Source organism: Gastrolobium bilobum, unplaced genomic scaffold (genome assembly GCF_033153095.1).
Source record: "Gastrolobium bilobum isolate Gb01-03AN ecotype WA unplaced genomic scaffold, APGP_CSIRO_Gbil_v1 utg31210, whole genome shotgun sequence".
Taxonomy (NCBI): domain Eukaryota; kingdom Viridiplantae; phylum Streptophyta; class Magnoliopsida; order Fabales; family Fabaceae; genus Gastrolobium; species Gastrolobium bilobum.
In genome coordinates this window covers 137906-162523 of record NW_026896611.1, presented here as the reverse complement: position 1 = coordinate 162523, position 24618 = coordinate 137906, and the positions used below count along the sequence as shown (strand labels likewise).

Sequence of the window (24618 nt, the reverse complement as noted above, 5' to 3'; positions counted from 1 at the left end):
AAATGTTATTTCTTTTTTCTTTTTCTTTTTCTTTTTTTTGGATACAACAAATGTTATTTACAGTAAACTATTTATATCCTCTACCATTAACTCTTTTCTAATGACTGAGATTTATATTATTTGATTTCTAAGATTTCATTTTTTTTTATGCCTTAGCTCTTAACTCGTTATCTTGTTCAAACTATTTATTTATTGGAAATTTTTTTATCCTTTTAAAGGATATAACTTTGTGTCATTTTAGATGAAACGACGTCATTTTCGTGCATAACCGGTGATTTTTATATTCTCTCTCCTCCATAAAATTAGAAAGAGAGAGAAAGTGGAGGGAGGTCATTTTGATACCAAATATATGAAGATATTTAACATCTCCATATTGTTTTTGACATATAAAACATTTAAATTTTGAATCCACGCACAACCCATAATATCAAGGCATGTAGGTTAAAATACATGTACTATTGTAATCCATCAATTGTGGGTGAAGATGTTATTTTATTTAATTTTTGAATTTGACTGTTTAGTGCTCATAATTTTATACATGCAGTTGGATAGTGTCTCTAGGAAGTTGTGGTAAACACTTATGACTAACTTTTGATGTATTGAACTTGTCATGTAGATGACGGATATCCCGACTGAATTGGCAAAGAAGGGTTTGGATAAATTGATGGACTGGGCAATTGGAGAAGCACAATATATATGCTGCTTCACATCTATTGCTGCGGACTGTGAAAAGGAAAAAGAGAATTTGAAAGCAAAAGTGAAAGGTGTGGGGCAACGTGTTGATCTGCTCAAAAGAAGCACACAAGATGCTCCAGCTGATGTCACTTCTTTGGAAGAGCGAACTGAAAGGCTCATTCAAGAGGACACTAAAACAAAAAAGGCATGTTTTTTTGGATGGTGTCCTAATTGCATATGGCGATATAGTAGGGGAAAGGAACTGGCCAATAAGACGGAGAATATTAGAAGAATCATGCAAGAAATTGAAAACATGAATATTATAGGACTTGCTCCTCATCTTCCGGGCGTTGAATGCCATTCTTCCCAAGATTACATTTCTTTCAAAGACAGAGAGTTGAAATCCAAAGAACTTATGGATTCAATGAGTGATGACAACAAGTATATAACCGGATTGCAAGGTATGGGTGGCACCGGTAAAACTACATTGGCAATCCAAGTGGGCAAGCAACTTAAGCAATTGGAAGAATTTAAGCAAGTCATCATTAGTACAGTGTCATACACTCCTGACATTAGAAAGATTCAGGATGATATTGCTAGACCCTTGGGAATATTATCAGAATTGAAGGATAAGAGCGAATCAGAGCGACCCGGATTACTGCGGAAGAGATTAACCAATGGTGAGAAAAATTTTCTAATACTGGATGACGTGTGGGATGATATCAACTTTGAAGATATAGGGATTCCAGGTAGGGGTGAACACAAAGGTTGCAGAGTTCTTCTAACCACACGTCATGGGAAACACGTCTATCATTGCCACAGTCAGTCACATCATTGACGAATATTCGATCTCTATTCCTTGAAAGATTGAGATTAGGTGACATCTCTATTCTGGGAAAACTACAAAGCCTTGAGGCTCTTGATTTGGTTCGTTGTGAAGTGGTCGAATTGCCACGTGAAATTGGGGAGCTGCAGAGACTTAGATTGCTGAACTTGGACGGGTGTCAAATTGGAGGGAATAATGCATTTGAAGTGATTGAAAGATGCTCATCACTTGAAGAATTGTATTTCATTGGATTCAAGGTTGACAGCTCATCAATGCATAAGAAAATAACCTTGCCTGCATTGCAGAGGTATCATATAAGAGTGGAAAGGTATCATATAAGTCAGGTGTATGATGATGAAACATACAATTCAATATCAAAACATGTGTCTATTCCAAATATTGATGCTTTTTTCTCTGAAGCAACATGCAAGTATCTAGTGCAAACAGCAGAGGCTCTTGAGCTAGAAGGATATAAGGAGGAGTGGAGAAATCTCACACCTGAGATTGTTCCGATAGATCAAGATCATCTAGTGTGGCTTTGTTTGAAATCTTGTTCAAAATTACAGTTTCTAATTGATAGTCACCGTATTATTCCGGAACAAAACGTCTTCTCCAAGTTGGCTGTACTAGAACTTTATGAGATGGGAAATTTGGAAGAACTATGCAATGGTCCCCTTCCCTTTGACTTTCTGAAGAGTTTAGAGACGCTATGTATCTATAGATGTCAAGGTTTAGGAAGCATATTGTTTAAGAGCAAGCTAAACCTCTCCAATCTTAAGTCCATCAAACTGAAGGATTGCCCGAAGTTGGTAACCCTATTTCAACTGTCGACATCACAAAGCCCAGTACGGTTGGAGTATTTGGATATATGTGACTGTGAGCAACTGGAAAACATAATAGAATATGAAAGAATAGGGGAGGAATTAGGAGAAGAAATAGTTGGTGCTGATAACGATAACAACAGAAGAAAGAGTCGCCGCTCAATGTTTCCAAATTTGAAAACTCTTCGTATCATTGATTGTGCCCGATTGGAATTTATATTGAAGTGTGCTGAGATGAAATACATATTTGGCAAATACCAACATGAAAATGAAGAGCTGGATTTGCATCAAGAGGTAATTAAGGATGTCGTGCTTGGTTCACTGCACCATCTGGCTCTCACTGATTTGCCGAATTTCATTGACATCTTTCAAGAATGTTATCATCCCAAGTACTAGTGTTGGTCCCCGAAGAGGTCATCTTCCAAGTCACAAATGCAATCGGACTCCATCAAATGCAATATTTTTCCCTGGAATCTTAAATATAGAAACAAAATGAGGAGTACCAAAAGTGCTCAAATCCCATTGGTTTCCAAGGACCAACTGCAATACTGCTCAACCTCATCGGTAACCCTCTCACCTTCTCAGCGATACTTTCTCTTTATAATAGATATCATTTATCTTATATTTATAGCACCTTTTCATATTAAACATCCCAACCTCCAAGGTTCCCGTTAACATTATATTATGGATTTAATATAAGCCAGTTTTCAGGATTTTTTGTAACAGTTTTATTCTTTTAATTTAGAACCCTTTTTTTGTGGTGGGATTTTATCACAGGCATAGAATCATCTTTGGAAACGTACTATATGTTTTTCAAAACAATCACAAATGCTGCTGCGCAATATTAAAGATATTAGACTCACGGGTGTTTCCAAGATAGAATCCGTATTTATCAAGTCTATTGCTCCAACAATGATGTTGGATTGCCATGAATTGAAGCATATAATAATAGACACCGGAGATGACCAAGGTGGCAATAACTGGGGTGGGGTGACGTGTTTCTGAAATTGGAAAAACTCGGTGTGGTACGTTGTGAGCAATTGGCATATATATTTGGTCACTATCCTAATGATCATCAAAACCATAATGAGATCCAGCATTGAGATATCTCACATTTCGTAACCTGCCAAACTTAATTGGCATTTGCTCTGAAAACTATCGCACAACTTTCCCACTTTTGACGGAATTTACACTCAGTGAATGTTCACAGTGTAGCATTAAATATATTGGTGATTTGTCCGTTCATGATTCAAGAGAACCGGCCGGGTAGCACAACCATGAAGGTACCCCTCTTTCCATATATCTTTGATGTTTGCAATATTTCAATCTTAATCAAAGAATAACATATTGCAATTTTAGCTACTTCTTTCGAAAATTATTTACCGATATATTCTGCTCTAAAAAATATTTATCAATTCATCTTATTTTGACAAAGGTTAAGAGGATTGACCCTTTTTTTTATTACGTTAGTCCCACCACAAATTTGACATATCCCATCATATAGCTAACACGTATCATGTTTAAGGAAAAGTGATTAACTTTTATGAAAACAAGATGGATTGATATATAGATTTCAAAATAAGATACATCGACAAATAAATTTTAAAGTAAGCTTATACTGGTCAATTGTTATTAATATGTTAAACATCGATTAAAAATAAAAATTTAGAAAAGACCTAATTAAATATCTAGGAAAATGAAGTGGGATCGAACCCATGCACCGCATAATTATACCCTAATGTTAAAGTAAGAATTTTAAAAAAACATATAAAAAGATAGGTTGTGACTTGTGAGGAATAATTAAGAATATGAAACTCATAATAATGTGATAGTTGGTAGAACTTCTTAGCTTCCATATAATTTAAACAACATGCACAAATTGAGATAACATTAAGGGATGCAAGATGCGGTTAGTTTAACCAAAACGTAAAACAAAAATAATTTCACTAATTTTTAAAATTAAAAGCATTTTTAAGAAATAAGGATATAATTACATATTAAGTTGTGGCAAGCAAAACCATATATTAAAATGAGTTCTTATTAAATTAAATATTTTAATGTTCTGATTTACAGTTAATGTATTGTTGTATGCAATAGGATTTCCTTTTTGGAAATTTTTCCAATAACCATATTTAAAGCAAGTCTACGTCTCGTAGATGTTTTGGAAAATTTTGGAATGAAAAAACTCAATGAATTATCTAGCAATTCAGAATGTTGTTTTTATACCTTAGCTATTTGAGATTGAATCTTAGATAATACAGAAGAGAATTAATTTTTCTGAACGTGCTAGGCTAATGTGGGATCCTAGTCAAGCTATTATCAATTAGTTAAACTGACTTTTAAGTGGTTGAACCGGTATTTAGGTCAATTGAAATGATTTTCAAATTGTTAAACTGCTAGAGTAGTCTTAAATTAAGTTTAACCCATTTTAAAACATGAATAGTTTTAGAGTCAAAATCACCTAAAATTTTTTATTGCTAATTAAATATTAATTATTTTCAAAGTTTTAGACGATAGGTGAAATTATATAAGTGATTCATGCCGTTACTTGGAAGGATACATACTCTATCCTTTTTTCATGTAAGAGTCAACATGTATTCGAAAAGATTTGACGATATCAGAGAAGCCTTGAAATTTGATTCTAGGTTAAAGTTAGTTCATTTTTCAAGTTATTTTTTTTATGACAGTATATTTCTTTTCAAATGAAAGCTGTAATTTTCTTAGTAGCTAAATTATGATTCTTAAAGCCATGATTTGTAATTCTCTTCCATAGTTTTTTCATTAGAAAAGAAATGCACAGGACCTTCTTTTTTTTTTTTTTTTTGGTAAATACATAGGACCTTATTTAACTCCATTCATTGATCAAATGATTTTTGGTAATATAATATTAATATCATTGTAAGATAATTAGTAAATATCTCATGTATTGCGTAAATATTTTTAAATTAGGATAAAATTTTAAAAATAGAAATTAAAAAAAAAATCCTTAATAGATTAAAAAAGGAAAAAGTGTTTCAAATCATAATATAAAAATATTGTTATCATACTCATTGGTAATATATTTCATTTCTAAATGTTTTTTTTTTTTTTTTTTGAAATTATGAGTAGAATGATAATCTTATCTATCTGTTTATTTCGTCTTTATTTATTGTAGGACATGAGTGGGAATATGCGATATTTTCAAACTTTGGAAAATCCCAAGATATATAACTCCAAAGAAATAGGTGAACAACAAATGCACTTACGGTTACAAAAACTTCAGTTGGGTGATTTGTCTCAGATGACGTATATATTTGTGGGTCCCAAAAAATTTTATACCCTCCAAAACCTTGAAGAGTTAGCAATTGCGCGATGTGAAAATTTGGAAGTAATATTTTCTGCTTCTATTTTAAGATACCTACCACAATTGCATAAACTAATCATAACAGAATGCAAAGAATTAAAGCAGATCGTTGAAGAGGATGTGGAGTATCAAAGAATGTCCAATTTTCTCTCTCCAAAGACAGGCTTCCCTGAGCTAGAAAAACTTGTGGTAAATAAATGCAACAAACTGAAGTGTGTCTTTCCTGTCTCCATATCTAAAGAGTTTCCCAAGCTAGAGCATGTGATCCCTAAGAAGCATATGTGATAATAAAATAACTACTCTCCTTGTATACATAATTACATATACTGCATCTACAAAAAAAATAAAAATACATATAATGCAATGAAGTATTGACAAACTTTCAATTTACCAATTAGTTTAAAGAAATTTAACATTTATAGCAATTAAATAACTACTTATTAATACAAATGCGTCACCAATAATATATTTATGAAGTATAGATATGTGTATCCCTTTTTAAGTGGGTATTGTCTCAAGTTATTCTAAACGCAAACATTTTTAAAAGAGTAAATACCATTTTTGGTCCTTAGCAAATTTTACGATACTCATTTTAGTCTCTAGCAAATAAAAAGGCTATTTGTGGTCCGTAAGAAATTCAAAGTGGACCCATTTTAGTCCTTTTGAGAGACTAATGTGGGTCTTTTTTGAATTTGTAAGGGACCACGATATCAACTAAATGAGTCTATTTTGAATTTCTTAGGGATCACGAATAACTTTTTTATTTGCTAGGGACTAAAACGGATATCGTGAAATTTGCTGAGGACCAAAAAAAGGTATTTACTTTTTTTTAAAAAAAGTTGGTTTTACAAATATGTGATTTTAATTGTGGGATGGATTAACTTATATTAGTATAAGAACAAAAGCTTTTATGCCTATTATTAACTGTTGATTTTCTTGCATCTAACACTTTTAATTTTTTGGAGATAAAAGTTCACATCAACCATTGGATTTGGTTACAAATAGAATTAAGATTAAGTTGATCCCTGCCCTTTTAATTGATTACGATGAGCAATATTTTTTTTTTAACTTGGAAAATAGAAGTTTTAAACCATTAATAATATAGTAAATGAAATGAAATTGATTTTATAGTTTCTCTTCAATTTTTGTCAAACCATTCTTATAAAATTTATCTGAAAAAATTTGGCTCTATGTTTATGGGTATACTAAACTGTTCATAAAAGTTGTTAACTTTACTCACAAAGCTGCACTTAGAGATAAATATCTATAGAGTTTGTTTACCGAAAAAAATAAATATCTATTGAGTTTTTTTTTGGTTTCGTTTTTTCTGCAGTTACTGCAGATAAGTTATCTGCAGTAAGCCCAATACGACGTTGTTTTAGGTGAAAATCATGGTGTTTTTGTAATTTTAATTTATTTCAGGATTATTATAGTCTTTGTAATTATAATTTTCTAATCTTTCAATCTCAAAACGACGTCGTTTTAGAAGTAAATGCAGATAACTTATCTGCATTAATTGCAGAAATATTTTTCTCTTTTTTTTTAAGATTTAAAAATAAAGAAGTTGTTTATTATTCGAGATATATTAAAGTTATTCATATATCTTCTTCACCTTCAATGTTTGTATCTTTTAACATTTTTAAAATTTTAAATAGTTTGATTGATGTATATAAACAATTCAAGCTCTTAAGATAGAAGTTTAGGCATTAAACTAAGGGAAATATTACTCTCCTTACATGGGTAACTTATCTCATTTTCTCTCACTTCGATTTTCGCACCCCACTTTTTTCTTCTTTTTCTTTTTTTTTGTAATGGTAGGACCCACCCATTTTATCTCTACCACATAAGATAACTATCTTATGTGGAAGGAGATTAATAAAACCCTTAAACTAATAGAAGCTCTATTGTATGAAAGATAAAATTATACAATAATTTTAATTATTAGGTAAAGATAGACAAATAATTTTATACCTTTCCTGCTTTAAAAAATGTATATATAAAAAAATTTATGAGTTACTGGCTGAAGGAGTTGTTGATCTATAATACTTTATTATAGAATATGGTAGTTTTCTGGAGCGTGTGGCAGACGACATGGTTCGTGAAATGAGGGAAGACATCGACAAAGTTGGTGAACTTGATGTAGAAGACTCTAATAACAAAGATACCATCAATCAAAATCCAATTGCAGAAATCACTGAAGACGTTCCTATTGGGCCTGATGTTCAAGCAGTATCTAGGCGTGAGTTGATTTCTTCACATGTCAATCCTGATCAACAAGAAGATGACATTAAACTGAAAGAGTTCATTTCTACGGTGACAAGAACCAAACAATCACTTGAGACAGAACATGAATTTGTTGAAAAAGTCCCTGGTTTAGAGATTCCATCAATAGCAATTTCACCAACACATTCAGAACTAATTAGAAGGCCATGTCCAAGTCCATTGGAAGATATCCCTCTACCTGAAGCACATTCACATGTGAGTCCACTTCAAGGTCTTCTTATTATTATTGGAGGAAACTAACGATGATGGTTCATGACTAATACTTATGCGCTCTTTCCTGCAGTTGGTGGATGAACAAAACATGGCAGAACCATGTTTGATGAACCAACAACAGCCACTTGGAGAAACTGATATTACCTTTAAAACTCTTCATGGAAATGATGTAATAATACAACCTGACTAAACAAGAAATGAATATGAAAAGTACTTCCATATACTACTTAGAAATATATTGCAACTTATTTTCATTTTTATGCTATACAGTTTCTCAAAGAAACAGAGGATCAAAGCATTCAAAAGGGTTCTGCGTCAGAGAAAACTGTAACAACAACTCTGTCCACTGATTTAGAAACAAGGAGCACATGACAAGGACCATTACTTGCTCCTCAAGAGAAGGCATTCCCCTTTTATGCTTATTATCTTTTTCAATGTAAGTATGTCCCAAACTTAAATATATTGTTTTTGATTTTGTGCAGAGTATTAAGGGAAGTGTTGAAGAAGGAACTGCATATCCACTGGTAAGCTTGTTATATGCAACTCAGCATTCAAATATGTTTCTCTGCTTAAATGTAATGCTGCCATGTCTCCGATTCATTAATTGCACCACGGGACTGGATTTAAAAGAATCCAGGTTTGATCCAATTTAGATTGAACAAGAAGAAATTGAGTTGTTGAACACTATAACTAGAGAGCTAAATTTTCTTATTATGCGATTATCACACCCATAATATACTGCTACTGCTTACACCTATATCCAAAGATGGATAGAGAGGCGTGTTGAGATATATAAAACCATTAATGTAGCTTCACTCAAAAGCTTAAGTTTTTGGGTTGAATTGGTTCTTTACATGGGTAAGATTGTTTATTAGTAAATGTTAAGGCTTAACACTAATTCTTTTGTTTTCTTATTATTTTCTTCTTATCCTTCCCATAGTGAAATCAGGCTCATCCAAACAGAAACACGTATTGTTGAATACAGTTATATCTAAAGACTTTGGGGATGATAATATCGTTTGTTTATTTGAATGTGTAGGAAGATGGTGATGGCCAAATAGCCACACCTTCTTTTTCAGGTGTCACTTCAGAGTTTGTGGGTGCCCTTTCTAAAACTCATGCTCCAGGTGAAGAATTTTGCATTTATTCATTTTTCTTTTGTTACGTCGTCACACATTTGATTTTGAACTCTTTTCTCTCCCATCTTAATTTTGTTTAGTTTCTTTAAATGAAGATGTTTCCATGAAAGTAAGCTCAATTATTGAGGAACATATTTCTAACCCTGATGATGTAGGAGTTTCAGAATCTATGCTCTCTCCTATTGCATCCAAGTTTCCTTCAGTACCGTTTGAAGGTAGTGTCTGCACTTCTTTTTACATTTTATTTTTATTTTTTTGTGCTCATGATACTTAATGACTATTTCTTCAATTCCAGGTAACCCTTCTCGAATCGTGGAGGATTTAAATGTTGCTTCTCTTGTCACAAGGGAGCTTGAGCAATTGGTCTCCGACAAGCATTTGGCTTCTGAGAACTTTTCTTTGCTGACTGATTTTCTTATGAAGCATCCTTCTGTTGGTTTAAATGACAGAAAACTTAGTAACAGATATAAGGGCTATGCTTACAATTGTCTGGCTGAACTATTGAAATTCCTCCAAATCCATAGTGTGAAGGATGTGTTAGAGTCAAGCCACTCTGATTTTGTGGAGTTATTACAAGACGTACGCAAATTTGGTTTTGATAAGGATTGGTTGGATGATGTTGAGAGACGCGCCTTGTTTTCTGGGATGCAAGTCTCTCAGGAAGCACACCAAAAGTTATTAGACTCAAAGCGTATTTTGACTCAACATGTGGAGGATCTCAAGCATCAATTGGCGTCCTCTGAAGCTGTTTTGGAGAGTATCATTCAGCAAGAGGCACAAGTTTCAGAAGCTAGGGCTGCTTTGAGCGCTCCTATTGGCTATTAAACTTAATCTCTGAATATTTCTTTGTTTAGGTAGTTTGTCCGTTTTTAAGATGAATTTGAACTAAGGATAGAAATAACGTCACGTTTTCTTGTTTCCGCTTCTTTGCTTCTAACTTTGTTTCTTGTTTTTATGGTCTTTAATAAGCCAATACTTCTAAAGGAATAAGATCATGAGCCGGAATCTTTTGTTTGTTGTCCGGTTTAAGGTTTCAGTGTGCAAGAGTATAAGAATGTCTCGTTTTAACTTGTTGCTGAGGTGCCTTATAAAATTTATTTACCTTGTTGATGAATGCTAATTGTAGCTGGTGTTGTTTTTATTTAGTGTCACTGTTTTGATTAATGCTAATTATTTTTTATTTGGTGTTCATAATCATTAGGGAAAATTAATTGTAAGGGAGATGATGATTTTATTGATGAATCATGAAATGGCAATTTGTGACTCTTGCTCAAATTACAAAAAGAGCAATGAACAAAATTTGAGATGTTTTGCATGGAAATCTATATGGCGCGATGTCTGTTGAATAATTTTGTTGCAAGGTGTCTAAGGAGATCATGCCATGACAAGGGGGGTTGGAGTGTTGATGTTAGACATGTGGGATAGTTGATAGCTTGAGGTTTGATTCTTAAGGTTGGTATTGCCATACAAAACAGTTGCTAGGTAAAAGTTTGACGGAAATTTGGGTTTAATATTATGTTTATATAAGTGCTTTAAGATAAATACACTCAAATTTGCAGCTCCCTTTGTTTTTATATTATAATTGGATTTAATGTTTTTATTTTTACTGAAAAAAAAAATTCTAGATTCCACTAATTTTTTCTTTCTTTTCTCTTTACTCACTCATTTCTACGTGAATATCGCAGAAAAAAATTTCTGCAATAAAAGCAAAATATTTTTCTCTTATAATTTGATTCAATAATATTATTTATTTATTCAGTTAGTTGGTTCTGAAAAAAAATAGCCTACACTTCTTAAAATCAAAAATCATTTTTTTTTTCTTAAAAATGTTGTAATAATTTATAAAGAAAATATGTTCATTGGTTACACTAAACGAAAGACAAATCTATTAGGCTATAAAACAAAAAACAAAAACAAGCCTCCAAAGGAATACAAAATGAACTTTAAGAAGCTATTTTCCCTAAAACAAAACGGACCCTAAATGTAAATGGCAGCCACAAAAAAAGGAGGGGGAAAAAAAGTCCTTTACAAAGCAGATGTAAGTTCGTTTGGATGAGCTCTTTTTTCTTCAAAAGTTGCTTTTTTTTTAAGAAAAAAAGCACTTTTCGTTTTTAGTTTGTTTGGATGTCTGCTTTTAAAAAAAGAAGTCACAAAAAAAGCCAAAAATCTACTTTTTCCAGAAACTAAAATTTTTAACTTCTCAGAAAAGCAGAAGTCAAAAGCCAAATATATTTTTCAAAAACTAAATATTTTTATAAAAATATAAATAACTTTAACTTTTGTAAAAAATACTTTTAAAATAAAGAAGCAGTAAAAGTTACTTTTAAAAAAAGGTGAACCCAACGACCTCGTAATTAGACAGGCTGCTCTATTGACGCAACTACAAATTTTCAATGGCTGAAACTAAAATGGATAAACATTTAAGACTTAATAGAACGTTAAATAATAAAAAGGAGCCAAACTTACATCATTGAAGAAAAATAAAAAGAAAAAAGAAAGAAACTAAGATGAAGTAACAGACCTTTTTTAATATTAGATGAAAGTTTATATATACCAGTAAAGAACAACTTTTTTAAATCCTAATCAGAATACATATATATGACTTCACAACTATGAAAGCAAATATTAATCAGAGAATAAACTATACACGCAGCAACCAAGCCAAAGCCTCAACAAGATTCAACCAAGATCAATTGACCATCCTGGCTCTCACAGGATTTGATCAAACAACCCAAAGAGAAATAAAGCAAAAGAAATAAGAACTCAAAAAACTTTCAAAAAGCCGCAATCATTGGAAAGTAGCATCAGGCTACAAGGCAGATGCTTGGTGCCACCACGTCAAATTCTTAAATCCTAAGGAAGTCACCTTGACTGCAAAAATGAGATATTCTAAACTACGCAGCCTCACCAGTAAAATTCATGGCAAAATTATCTCCTCTGTTGTCAATCGGGAGATCAGTAGCCCATTGGAGGCAAGCCAAAAGGAGGCATCGGCGGCATCCCCATTCCACCCATAGGTGGTTGTGGGGGAGGGGCAAACCCTCCCCCCATTCCTGGCATAGGTGGCGCCGGCAGAGCAAGTGGTAGCAATTGGGCATACATATTCTGGAGATCATCGAAGACAGCTAATTTAATAATCAAACAAAAGATAAAACTGATTGTCTTAAAAAAAACAAATTTCAAAAAAGTACCTGCTGAGCAATTCCGTCCTTCTCCTCCTTCTCCTTAGCTTTCTCTTCACTTTGTGCTTCAATTTTGTCCTTGATAAGCTCATCTACCTTGCCTGTATACTCTCGAATAAACTTAAAGAATAAAAAAAAGACAGTTAGCAACAAGAGAATAAATTTCATCCGTTAGTAAATTTAATAATACAACCCCAAAGAAAAATATACCTGTAAGAGATATGGGAAAGCAAAATCAATCATATTGTTCATCCAAGCTAGCTCAAGAGCAACATCTGGCCGTATTAGATCATAACAGACAAAGAGGCATGACGCAAAACACTCTTTCTTCCCCTGCAAATGTACCAATATTTTCCTTTCTTAGAATTAAGAGAAACGAACTAATACTGAAAGCATGAGGAAGAAAACAACAGTGGGGTGTAGAAAGAAAGAAAGAATCAAAATTATTTCTAGGAGAAGAGATCAAACTGCACCATGCCGAAAGAGCCTCACCTAGTTATTAGTATCTAATCTATGAATGCCGAAGCTTGTTATTTCAAGGAAAAGGAAAAGAAAATAAACACCTTCTCAATAAAGTAGACAAGCAAATCCTCTGAGAGTTCACGGTCGCCAGATTGAGAGCAAGTTTCCATACAGTCCTTGTAAAGATTGTCTTTCTTTGACAAAGCAATGGATTGCTTCCATCTTCCTGCTTTCTTATAAATGTATGCAGCAACACGCCTCATCTCAAGAAGCTCATGCTTATCAATCTGCTCATGCGTATTGTTGAAGCAGTCAATAATAATGCAAAAGTTTTAAATTTCCTAGCAACATTCCAATCTCAATTTTTGTTAATTGCCAAAATAAAATAAGTGGGATTCACCTTCTGTGCAAGACCTATCTGATCAAAGTTATCATGCAGATCTATTGATTCACGAAGTCTGTCATAGTCCTCCTCCTCAACGTAAATTTCATTCAATGCTTCATTAACAGCAGACACATTGTTGCTTTGAACTGCAACCATGTACGGCTTAACTAATCTGAGATGGCCGGCCTAAAAACCAAAAAGTCCATGCAACAAACAATATTATTACAGAAAAGCATTTAAAACCAATTAGTTATCTCACCACATAAAACTAAAACTGTAGGCATTCATAGATAGTATGAGACATGCAGACCTTTCGCATTATATCTACTACGCGAGTATGGTCCACACGAAGAGCAATCACATTAAGAAGATCATTTATAATATCAGGATGTTCTTGCAAGTAAAAGTGAACAGCCTTATAGTAGAGCTCCACACTTGCAACTTTAACTATAACATCTTTGAATTGCATGTGGTCCCATGCTTCTGGCGAGTGATTCATTACGGTGGTTGCAGCATTATCAAACTCATCATATTGGATGTATAGGTATGTAAGTTCTTTCCAGTGCTGCTGTTCATCACATGCCCGAATAAGCTTTGGAATGTTGAGCCGAGTTGAGAACAACTTAATGTGTTCCATTAGCTTCTCAGGACGATATCTTGCATAAAGAACTCCCAACTCCGTAAAGATACCCATATGTGCACGCTCCAATCCTAGTCCACTCTCCATTAGAGAAATGAGTTCATTGAAGCATCCTCTGTTCTGATAATACTCACTAACCTCCTCCAAATCATCCACCTTCATAATAATAGAGTGGTAAGTAGTCAGAGAACAGCCAAAAGACAGACAGAGCAATCTGACAGTTTTTCTACCACGTGTTGTTAGTATTTACTAGTATCTACATTCTTTAACTTGCATTTAAAGGATTTCCAATATGGGGAAATCTGTATAACTTTTTTGGAGTGCAGCGAGGGCAATCAATCCTCATGAGAAGAAATTTCAAATGTTACATTATATACTAGAAAAGAATTTCACCTGAATGATGACACTGAGACCACAAATCTGGGCTAAGCGGAATTCCTCAGCATCAACACAGGCAAAACAAACTTCCTTCCATGTTTTAGAACTGTTTGCTTTCCTGGCAGCATCAACAGCACCTTGGAACTGTTTAAGCTTAACCAATGTGACTGCTAACTTAGCCCAATTAGAAATAAAGGCAAATATGATTTTTGCAGCTTCATACAGAGCCTCATCGTACAAGCGGTCTCCAACATTTGGTAAATTGGCAACATTTGGCATCAGTATAAACTCTTCAATTTCTCCAAGCCGATCAATCTTAGCATAAGCATAAATGAGCTCGCTGTCCACCTTGGGTTCTTTGGTCTTCTGCCTAACCATGAGAAGGTATTTTACCAGATCATGGTATACATCAGCATCTTCAGCCGCCTTTATAACCTCTAAGAAATGAGTTGCATCATCTGCACGAATGAATGATTCAATTGCATCACTCACTAAGCCTTCTCTTAGTTGAGCCTTAGCCACCTGGCTCCAAACAGCATCTTCTTCAACCCGAAAAGCAAATTCCACAGCACGATCAATGGTCCGAAGATTATCTAGCAGGACATTAACAGCCTGAACATTCAAATTAAATTTCTTGAAAATAGCAAATGCCTCTTCATATAGTTGTGCTTCCACTGCCACCTCACCCACTGCAGGCCCATCAAAGTTGTCCAACCTGTTTATGTAATCCATAACTCTAGAAGGATCTGCCTTGATTGCAGTAAGGATGAGCAAATTTTGCAGATTAAAGTTTCCACTAAATGCAGAATTTTGTAGCACGATCTTTTCAAGAAGTTCAATCAACTCGTGGGGAAGATCGGCAGTCATAAAAGCTTTCACAGCTGCTGAAACTTGCTCAGGACTCTTGCTTTCAGGCAAAGCAGTGGACACTACTTGATCAATCAACTGCCTTCTAAACTCATTCTCTGGATTAAGAACTTTCTCCCAGAGGTCAGTGTCCATCCTTTCCACAACATATCTGACACAAACATTAGGATGTAACGTGAGTGTCCTAGATTAGCATTATGATATAAAACGACATATTCCTAATGAAGGATAATACACATACCTTGCCTGGAGTTTGAACAAGGAATTTTTATTAGTAACATTAACAAGCTCATCATCGCATTGCCCTCTTCGATAAGCAACAACAGCAAGGGTAGGATCCCGCTTCTCACAATATTTACCAACAACACGAGAATCATAATATGGGTTGGTTGTGAGAAAATGCTCAGGATTGTTGTTGCTGTCAATGATGATTTTACCCAGAGCATTATGCACATGTACGTCCTGGCTTCCTTCACTTACAAGATGCTCCAAGAACTGAGTAAGCAAGCGGAGACGATTCCTATGCATAGAAAGTGAAATGAGAAAAGAGTATGGCAAAACTGGAGATGAAAGTTAAAGAGGAAACTAGCGCACCTCTTCTCACATTCTTCAACTAAAGGCTCAACTGGCAGAAGAGAACGAACTGAAAGTATAAGGCCTTTGATGAAATCTTCAGGGCATTCATCATCTAACAATTGCCCTACAACTAGAGGAGCATTTCTAGGATTGACCTAGAAGCATGAAGTATAATGTTTAAGTCTCAGTTTTAAAATTTGCTAAGGATTTAAAACACACACAGATGCTAAGAATCACAAAATTAAAAACAACCCTGAAAACAAGTTACCTTTTGAACATAACCTTCGATATAGCGAAGCATGTTGTTAGTATACAGATAATGTGTGAGATCAGGAACGAAACCAAAACGATCACACACATTAATCAATGGACGTGCATCAGGAAGCTTGGCCTCCATTAGAAAATTCTTTGTCTTTTCAGCATCATAAAAGTTTGATTCCCTAGTCACACGCTCTACCTCTTTAATTTGTCCAGTTTTAGCAGCAGCTTCAATGTACTTGAAGTGAATATCAGGATCCTCACTATACAAGACAGAATAAAAAAACCAAAATTACAATACAAAGAAAACTAGAAAAGGAAAGACAGCCATCTAGTGAGCTGAGGTCATGTTCATTCTCCAATAAGAAGGAAATACCTGGAGCTCAAATATGCACCCAAGAAAAAGTACAGTCCTTCATAGGATTTGAATTGCTCAAAGAGTTTAATGCATGCATCAACACCCAGCTGCTCAGAATATTCCTTAGCAGTCTGCAATCATGTACTAGTAAGATTCTTTGATAAACCAGTTAAGGAATCCTAAAAAAGAATAGAAAGGTCTTATAACAACATTAATAAAAAAACAGTACCTGCACAATTATTTGAAGATTTCCCCTAAGATTGACCAGTAAAAGATCTTTCATACACTCAAGTGCCCATTCTTTAGAAAGGGTTCCAAAGAACTCAACCAAAGCCTGAAAAGCACAATATAGTAAGAATATAAAACAATTATATGATAGATTAGGTCATTTGAGCACTTGCAATCCAAACCTGCGGTTCAATGGCATGTGTATTCACAATGACACGTTTGATGTCAGGCAACTCAGTATAATGCTGCACGACACAAACAAGAAGGTTCAATATATTATTCTGACGAGAGAAATTACTCATCAAAATTCAAGCGAAGAACCTGAAGAGCCCGTATGAAAAGGCCCGCCTTTTCACAGAGTTGTCCAATACGTGGGCGATCATAATGACTGAACATGCCATTGGCCAATATAGCATCAGCAACATTTGGAAAGGACACTAGATTAATTTCCAGAACCTAAAAATGATACATGGAAAATTTTCAAATTTTTTTTTAGAAGTATGTATACATATATAACCATTAAGTTCAGGGACGGAGATAACAGCACAGAAAATAAAAGAACCTTTGTTTGAAGATATCCATGTTCAGGTAGGTTTGGTTTCAGCACATCCAATAAAAAGGCTGTTGCCTCACGGATCAAATTCCTCTAAAAAGTAACAAGAAACATATAAACAAATGTTCCAGCACACACATAAGCAAAAAGTGTAAAATTAATTCTTACTTCAACAAATAATTCTCAGATGTTTTTAAAAAAGGTTTGGTTTCAAATAATTAGTATTGTTTTTCATTATCAATTTTCAAAAAGGAACATCAACATCAACAGCCCCTTTAACCCAAAGGAACAATCTTTTTTTATTTTCTTCCCATTATGTTCCAAGTTCAAAAAAGAACATGATGGGGAGAAAATAAAAAAGATTGTACATGACACTGCCTTTTAAAACTACATCTAAATTAATGATACAAGTGAGCCAAATATCAATAAAACAAAAAAAAGTGAACTCCAGATAAACCTGAAGAAAGAGATCAGTTATTGTATTGTAGTCAACGGGGCAACCTCCCTCCATTTGAGACATCATCAGAGCAAAATTTACAGCACCCTGCAATCAAACAGGTTTTGAATAATGCTATACAAAAAACCAACTGGATGCTCGAAAAATAAACAATTTGAAGTAGATTAGCAAGATACAAATGTTGTTGAAAGGTAAACATAAGCATGAATAAACCATTTCCATTTGGATGCAACTAGAGGTGCTACTACTTTAAGCAAGTTATGCTACGCTCAGACTTCAGAGCAAAAACAAGTGCATCACAAAAGTGAAGGACTCAAAGATAAGGCGTAATTGAATCAAATATTTGATCAGAAATAACCTGCATACCTGGGGGTCTGCCCGTAAAATTGTTTGCAGTAGGAACAAGTAATCAGGTGTGTATCCAACCTTCAGCAAAGAAAAAGAGAAGAATGCATCAGAAATTTACTACAAAACAAAAAAATAATTAAACTAAGTAATAAATGAGACAAGAATTTAATATTAGAATCACAATACCACTATTTTTATGATTCTACAAAACCTAATAAAGAAGTTTTTATTACCTGCTTAGAATATATCAGAATCTTGTCAAATTCCCTCCTCTCAGCAAAAGCTGCAACAACTTTCGGTGTGGCTCTAGCTTTGATATAAATTTTCAACGCAAGGTCATTATCCACAGTCTGCATTATATGCCAATTGTCATCATAATTAGGAAGACAAAGGAAAGAAGTACAAAATGCAAATCAGTGAAAAAAAAATGAGTTCCCTCATGAGGAATTGACAATTCGGATTTTCCTTCCCCAAACCCTAAAAAAATAAACTTAATAAATAAGTCCATACAATAAAAACAAAAACAATACAAATTTCTGTCAGGACCTTCACAAGGTCACCAAGCTCTTCACTGCATTCAAGTTTGTCCTCTGCTAGCCAATTTTCCAAAAGATTTTTTTTGTTCTGATTTACAACAAGGCGTGACAGTTCTAAAGACTCATAAGTATTGAGTTTTCCCCTCGTTAACAGAGTTCCAAAGTATTGCAACAGTGGTGGCGTTTGCCCAGCTTGCACAGGTACACTCTGAAGCAAATTAGCAAAGGCAAATCAATAACTTGACATGACGAGCATATTAAACTCCCATATTAATATGGCACAATTTCATTAGGCATACCACAAACTGAATGCATTAACTTAACAAGAACCAAAAAAAAAAGAACGAATAAACACATGTAACACAAAGTATACCTGAAATTTAGCAACAGTGTCAGGAGTACGAAGTATTCCTCGTGGAGATTCTGCAGCAAGCTCTGCAGCTTCCTTATACTTGGTCTGAGCAAATAATTCTTGAAAACGCTTAACAACCTGAGAAAAAAAACAAGCTTAATTATTACTAAAAGTAAATAAAAACAATTGTAAAAAAATGAAAAGAAAAGAAAAAGTCATGCTTCCCATGGGTCAAATCAACTAGGAAGAAAACAAATCTTGGCTTAGGCAAACTTTATGCCAAAACAATTTAAGTTTTCTGAAGTTTGAATCAGAATTGCATAAAAAATATGGTTGTTGGGTACATATTTCACCAACATTGTACTTCTCCGCACATATTTTATTCCAAGATTTTCTCTAGTAATGTTGAGCTTACAAATTGTTAAATGTCCATTCTGGTATTCTCTGTCCAAAAAACCATCTACAGAAGCAGAAGCCACAAAAATAAATAATTTATAGTTCATCATTTTCTCCCACTATTATGTTAGTGGCCTTGCTGATAATTGTTCTAGATGGCCCTCCTGGAATGCTTTTTGGACAACTACAATCTATTTAGACAAAAGCGTGCAATGAAAAATATTCTAGTCAACATTCGTCTGACTCGATTGAGAGTCTGCAAATTTTGTAGTCAATGCGCAAACTTTGAAACCACTGATAATGGTACAAAATTAACCAACACATCTCAAGTTACCAATTCTTCTGCACCAGGGAGGTTTCCTCTTTTAGCAAGATTAACAGCAAGTTCCAAATTGTTTAACTGCAAAATATCCAAACAAACATTTAGAAGTAGATACCAAGAAAGTATTCCCACTTAACCAAAAACATGGTGTAACACATAAAATACCTGGCCACTAACAAAAGGTACAATGGTTGCCTCATTTACAGTAGCAAGCAACACCTGGCCACGTCTATTGATGGCATAAAAGCCCCCTTCTGATGATGCTTCTGAGGTTAAAAATATCGGATCGGGACTGATTCGATTTCGGTAAACTGCAGTGGCAGTCTCCATATCATAGACAAATAAAAGCCCAAGTTTTGTGATAACATATATCAAGGCATATTTATTCGAGATCTGCACAATAAAAACAAATCAAATTTTTAACGTCATTGGGAATTGAGATTCCTAATTGAAGTTTACACTTATACCTGCATTGAGACAGGAAAGTCATCAGCAAAGTCTGGAGGGAAGAACAGATCTGCTTGTTTCTTAGTAAATGATGGTTTGCCTGATAACAAATGCCACAATATACCAAAAGGTAAAAAGGAAAGCATGTGTGGGAGGGAAGAATGTATACTAATAATAATAGATACTCAGTGATAGTTTTATAATCATATCTTCTGTTTTAGTCTATTCCAAAAATATTTTTCCTCCATTTGAAAAGGGTATTTATATATTTATAATATATAATGAATCTAAACTGCCGCCAATCTGTATTCCATTATCTCATATTTTATTAATTAATTAAATTGATATTAAAATATCATATCTATTTTGAAGAATCTTTATTAATTTATTTTGATACAAATATTTAGGACTTTCCCAATTGGCTGGTAAAGGATAATCTAGCCATGTGTATACCTGGCTGGGCACCAAGTTCAATGACATGCATCTTTGATGTAACCTGTCCTGCATTGATGCTCTTCGATGCAAAACAAATAAGAATTGAATCCTTATCATTCCCCGTAACCTACGTGTTGCATAAATTAAAATATCAAACATCATTCAACCTACAAGCCACACAGTTGAAATCCATATTAATGAATCACGAAAAAGACAGAATTACTCTAAAGCTGGCAAATGAGGCAGCATGTGCTTCAAGAGCCTGACTCCGTTGTTGATCCACAGAGAAGAGTTGCATATTTCCTTTTACTAGTTGTGGTCTCTGCAACCAACAAAATAAAATACCATTACTCCAACAATTAATAATTTCAGAAGGTTTGATGTTCTGCAATCTTAATCATGTCAAAAGATGAAACTTTCAGGGACTTCTAACCGAAAGAAAAAAAAAGAACAATTTTCAATTCTAAAATATAAGTACATAACCAATTAATTTATGAAAAAATTATTAATAAGGTATGGAAAAAGTTGAAGGAAGATAACATCTGAAAAATAGCTTCAAAAGCAAGAGTACCGCCAAGTCATAAACCTGTGTATTTAGTACACATAGTAGGGAAAGGGCCGACCCAGTTCAAATACCCACTTCGTGAGTGTCTGGGGAAGGGAATACTCTAGGCAGTCTTTCCCCTGCTTTTTGCAGAGAGGCTGATTCGAACCCGCGACCTGACACACCACGGCAAGCAAGCTTACCGCTGAGCCAAGCCGGCCCTTCAAAAATTTAAAGTGAAAATATCATATATACAATTACAAGGTTGATTAAAAGTAATACAAAAATGAAAAAGCCAAGGAAAATATAGTTTGAATAATTTAGAAAAACAAGGTCAATTAAATTTTAAAGAAAAACTTTGAGATTTATATATTGATGGGCATCCCATTTCTCGGCCTAGTGGGCCTCCAATTCCGGTTTACCAAAGAAAGAAGAGAAGCAGGGACAGTAAGGACAGGATTGGGATTGTGGGAGAGAAGTTTGGTACTGTAATTAGACCATTGCTCTATATTTTCCCCTAAAATTCCAGCGTGAATACCAGGATCTATCATATATCTTAATATTGAACAGAATACCCAGGAAAAAAAAAAGGACAATAAAGGTAAAGCTAAATGCCTAAATCATTAAATTATTTACAACATAAAGTATTAATATAGTGTGTCTCTTGAGTGCTTCAACATGTAATTCATAAACAAGCTCATCATCTATAATATATTTTGGCATGATATAAATTAGAAACTGCCTACTTATATTAGAAATCCATGCATTCACCACAAATATATTCTAAATGCCTGTTTGGGAGCTCTTATTTTTAACTTCACTTCTCCTTATAAGCAGAAACTTAGCCAAATATAATTTTAGAAAAGCTCTTATCTTAAAAAGAGCTTTTTTTTGTAACGAAGGAAAAAGCTAAAAGCTCCCAAGGAGCTTTTTTTTAAGATGTATGTCAACTTTTTGGAATTCTTATATTTATTTTACAATATACCCTTATTATAAACTTTTATTTATGAATTTTATCATTTACCCTTATAATTTACCCTAATAACAAATCATTTCATCTCTCTCCCTTCAAAACCCTAAGAACAACTTTATACAATTATCAAACAGCTTTTAGCTTTTATCTTTTAAGCTCTTTTTTTGAACTTTAACTTAAAGTAGTTTTTAGCTTAAAAAAAAAAAAAAAGAGGTGTCAAACAGGCTCTAAGTGCAAGACTTATTGTGGTGAGAAAGAGAGATGGAAGAGGTTTATTTCAACCCCAGAATTTGTACCCAGGTGAATGTATAAGGATAGCGCTAAGTGGCTACATTTCAAGAGACAAAACAATGTCCTTACAAATGGTCACAATCAACCCATGATATAAAATTGGCAAATTGTGCAACTTATTGGTAAGCTGACACACAAAAACAAGGATACGATGAGGGTACTTGCTAATTATCTAATACTTCAACACGCAAGACCTGAAAGTTGCTATAGGAAAGAAAAAACATACCTCAGGAGAACCAGGAGCAATTCCAATCAAAACCAACCACTTTTCGCTAGGATCACAACGATAATTAATAATCTGATTATTTGCCAGATTAGCTGTTCGGTCGAACACCTTTACTGGCTCACTATCACCTAGATATGAGAAATAGTAAAAATAATAAATTCACAATTCAGAAAAGTTCCAGTAATAGTACAAACTCAGAGTATTAGATTATCCACTGTCAAATTTAAATAGAATTACAGACGCAAAGAGGAAATAGAACAACATGTTTTTACCTTCAATTGACCAGTGATATACAGATGTCTGAGTGACTATGCCTAGCGTCTTTGGAGTTATCCATTTCCAAAAGACAACCTAAAGGATATGGAGCAGATCACAATTCATAATCACTATTATAATCCAACGAGTTATCCAGGAAGAAAATTCCTACAAGAGCACACACATCAAAATCATTCAAAAATTCACACCTGTTGGTTCATTTGATGTGATTTCATCTTCGTTTTCGATTCAATGTTAAATACTTGCAAATGATCCTGAGTAGTACCCGGCACTTGAGCTGCATGGAGAACACAATAATCATGAGGCAAACAAAATCGAGTACTACAGCTGTCCAAATCATTAACTATCGTAATGATATAAACCACAAGGTTAACTAATCATGATTCAAACTTTACTATCATCTTATGTAATCCGTAAATGGGAGCTAGCAACACAAATCAGAGCAATGAATCTTTGCCTTTGAGAGCAAGAATTCTGGTATTAGGGTTCATGAGAGCAGAATCAGCAGTGATGGGGCGTCTCAAAGGCTGCATGGGCATGTTCATATCAATGATAACAACACTGTTCTGAGGTGCAGTTTCCCTGACGCATATGTACTTGTCCGATTCCATCGTAACATGAGTAAACGTGATGAATTGCGGGTTTATTCCAATGCTTCCCAACTGCAAAAACGATCCGCGAATCACAAAACCAAAAAAATAAATAAATAAAAATAAAAAATTGAAAACACATTGAAAGTCTCGAATCAAATGGAACGTTGACAATGGTGAGTGGCATTGGGATCTGAGGGGGAAATTGAAGTTCAGAAGACGTGGAATTCGGTAATGGAAACGAAAATGAAGAATGAAAATGAAGGGGAAACGAACCGTTAAGGTTTCTCTCATGGAAATGGGGGCGTTTGCAGCCATGGCGCGCGTGGATCAGAGGGGAATTTGAATGGTGAAGGGTAAGAGAGAAGCTCAGTTACGCTGCGAGATCTGAAGCATCGAAGAGCAGAGAGAGAGAGAGAGAGAGAGAGAGAGAGAGAGGGAGAAGAAGAAGGAGAGTGTGTGGAACCAACAGAAAAAGAACAAAGTGAAAATGGAAGAACCTTTCTAAAAATGTTTTTGCTGTTTACTGATCAGAAGATGGAGGCCCAGACCATATATGGCCCAAGAATTGAAACCCAGCTCTTCTAAAGGCCCACTATGTAGATAGGCCTCGGGCCTACAAGGCCCAATAAGTTTTGATTTGACATCCTTAAATTACTAATAATAGGAAAAAAGAAAAAGAAAACAGGCTTGTTCTAATTCAAATCATGCCTCTCATTTGGTTTGGTCCAATATTGCATCCTAGGAAGGACTAAATTAGTTGGAATAGTGACCATTTTGTCACGCTTCACCAAAAAATTTATCAGACTGTCACGTCAACAGTAAAATTTTCCAGAATGTCACGTGACATAATTCGCTATCCTGTGTAGCGAATTATGCTTATTGAATTGCTCCCACCAATTGTGACTTGCCACATCAGCAAGCATAATTCGCAACACAGGATAGCGAATTATGTCACGTGACATTCTGAAAAATTTTACTGTTGACGTGACAGTCTGGTAAATTTTTTGGTGAAGCGTGACAAAATGGTCACTATTCCTAATTAGTTGACCCAGATATGAATTTTACAAGCTTGCCCTAATTGACCAACTCTATTGCTTGACAAATGAGGTGAACTTTCTCATATGGCAGCCCTGAACCCACAAATTGGACTTGTTTGAGTCAGGGGCACTGAGATAATAGGTAAATGATTAAACTAATGAATTACTAATTAATAGGTAAATGATTAAACTAATGAA

The 24618-nt window shown here is 34.3% G+C and overlaps 1 protein-coding gene and 1 pseudogene across 1 annotated transcript; one reads left to right on the top strand and one right to left on the bottom strand.

The window, feature by feature from the left end:
• Positions 1–616: 616 nt before the first annotated feature.
• Positions 617–10125, top strand: LOC133300907 (uncharacterized; annotated as a pseudogene).
• Positions 10126–11844: 1719 nt separating this feature from the next.
• On the bottom strand, positions 11845–23836 carry LOC133300912 (clathrin heavy chain 1-like). Its single transcript, XM_061500491.1, has 30 exons — positions 23657–23836; positions 23248–23452; positions 22979–23067; positions 22787–22865; positions 22515–22642; positions 20704–20802; positions 20499–20607; positions 20066–20145; positions 19764–19991; positions 19611–19676; positions 18902–19018; positions 18539–18736; positions 18226–18342; positions 18011–18070; positions 17645–17731; positions 17197–17280; positions 16956–17090; positions 16817–16879; positions 16636–16740; positions 16425–16537; positions 16059–16311; positions 15809–15945; positions 15456–15734; positions 14363–15365; positions 13640–14125; positions 13345–13515; positions 13046–13231; positions 12693–12815; positions 12492–12602; positions 11845–12405 (listed from the first exon to the last, which is right to left on the bottom strand). Exons 1-30 carry the CDS (start codon positions 23696–23698, stop codon positions 12256–12258), a joined length of 5103 nt encoding a protein of 1700 aa, XP_061356475.1. The 5' UTR covers positions 23699–23836; the 3' UTR covers positions 11845–12255.
• Between the last annotated feature and the right edge of the window lie 782 nt (positions 23837–24618).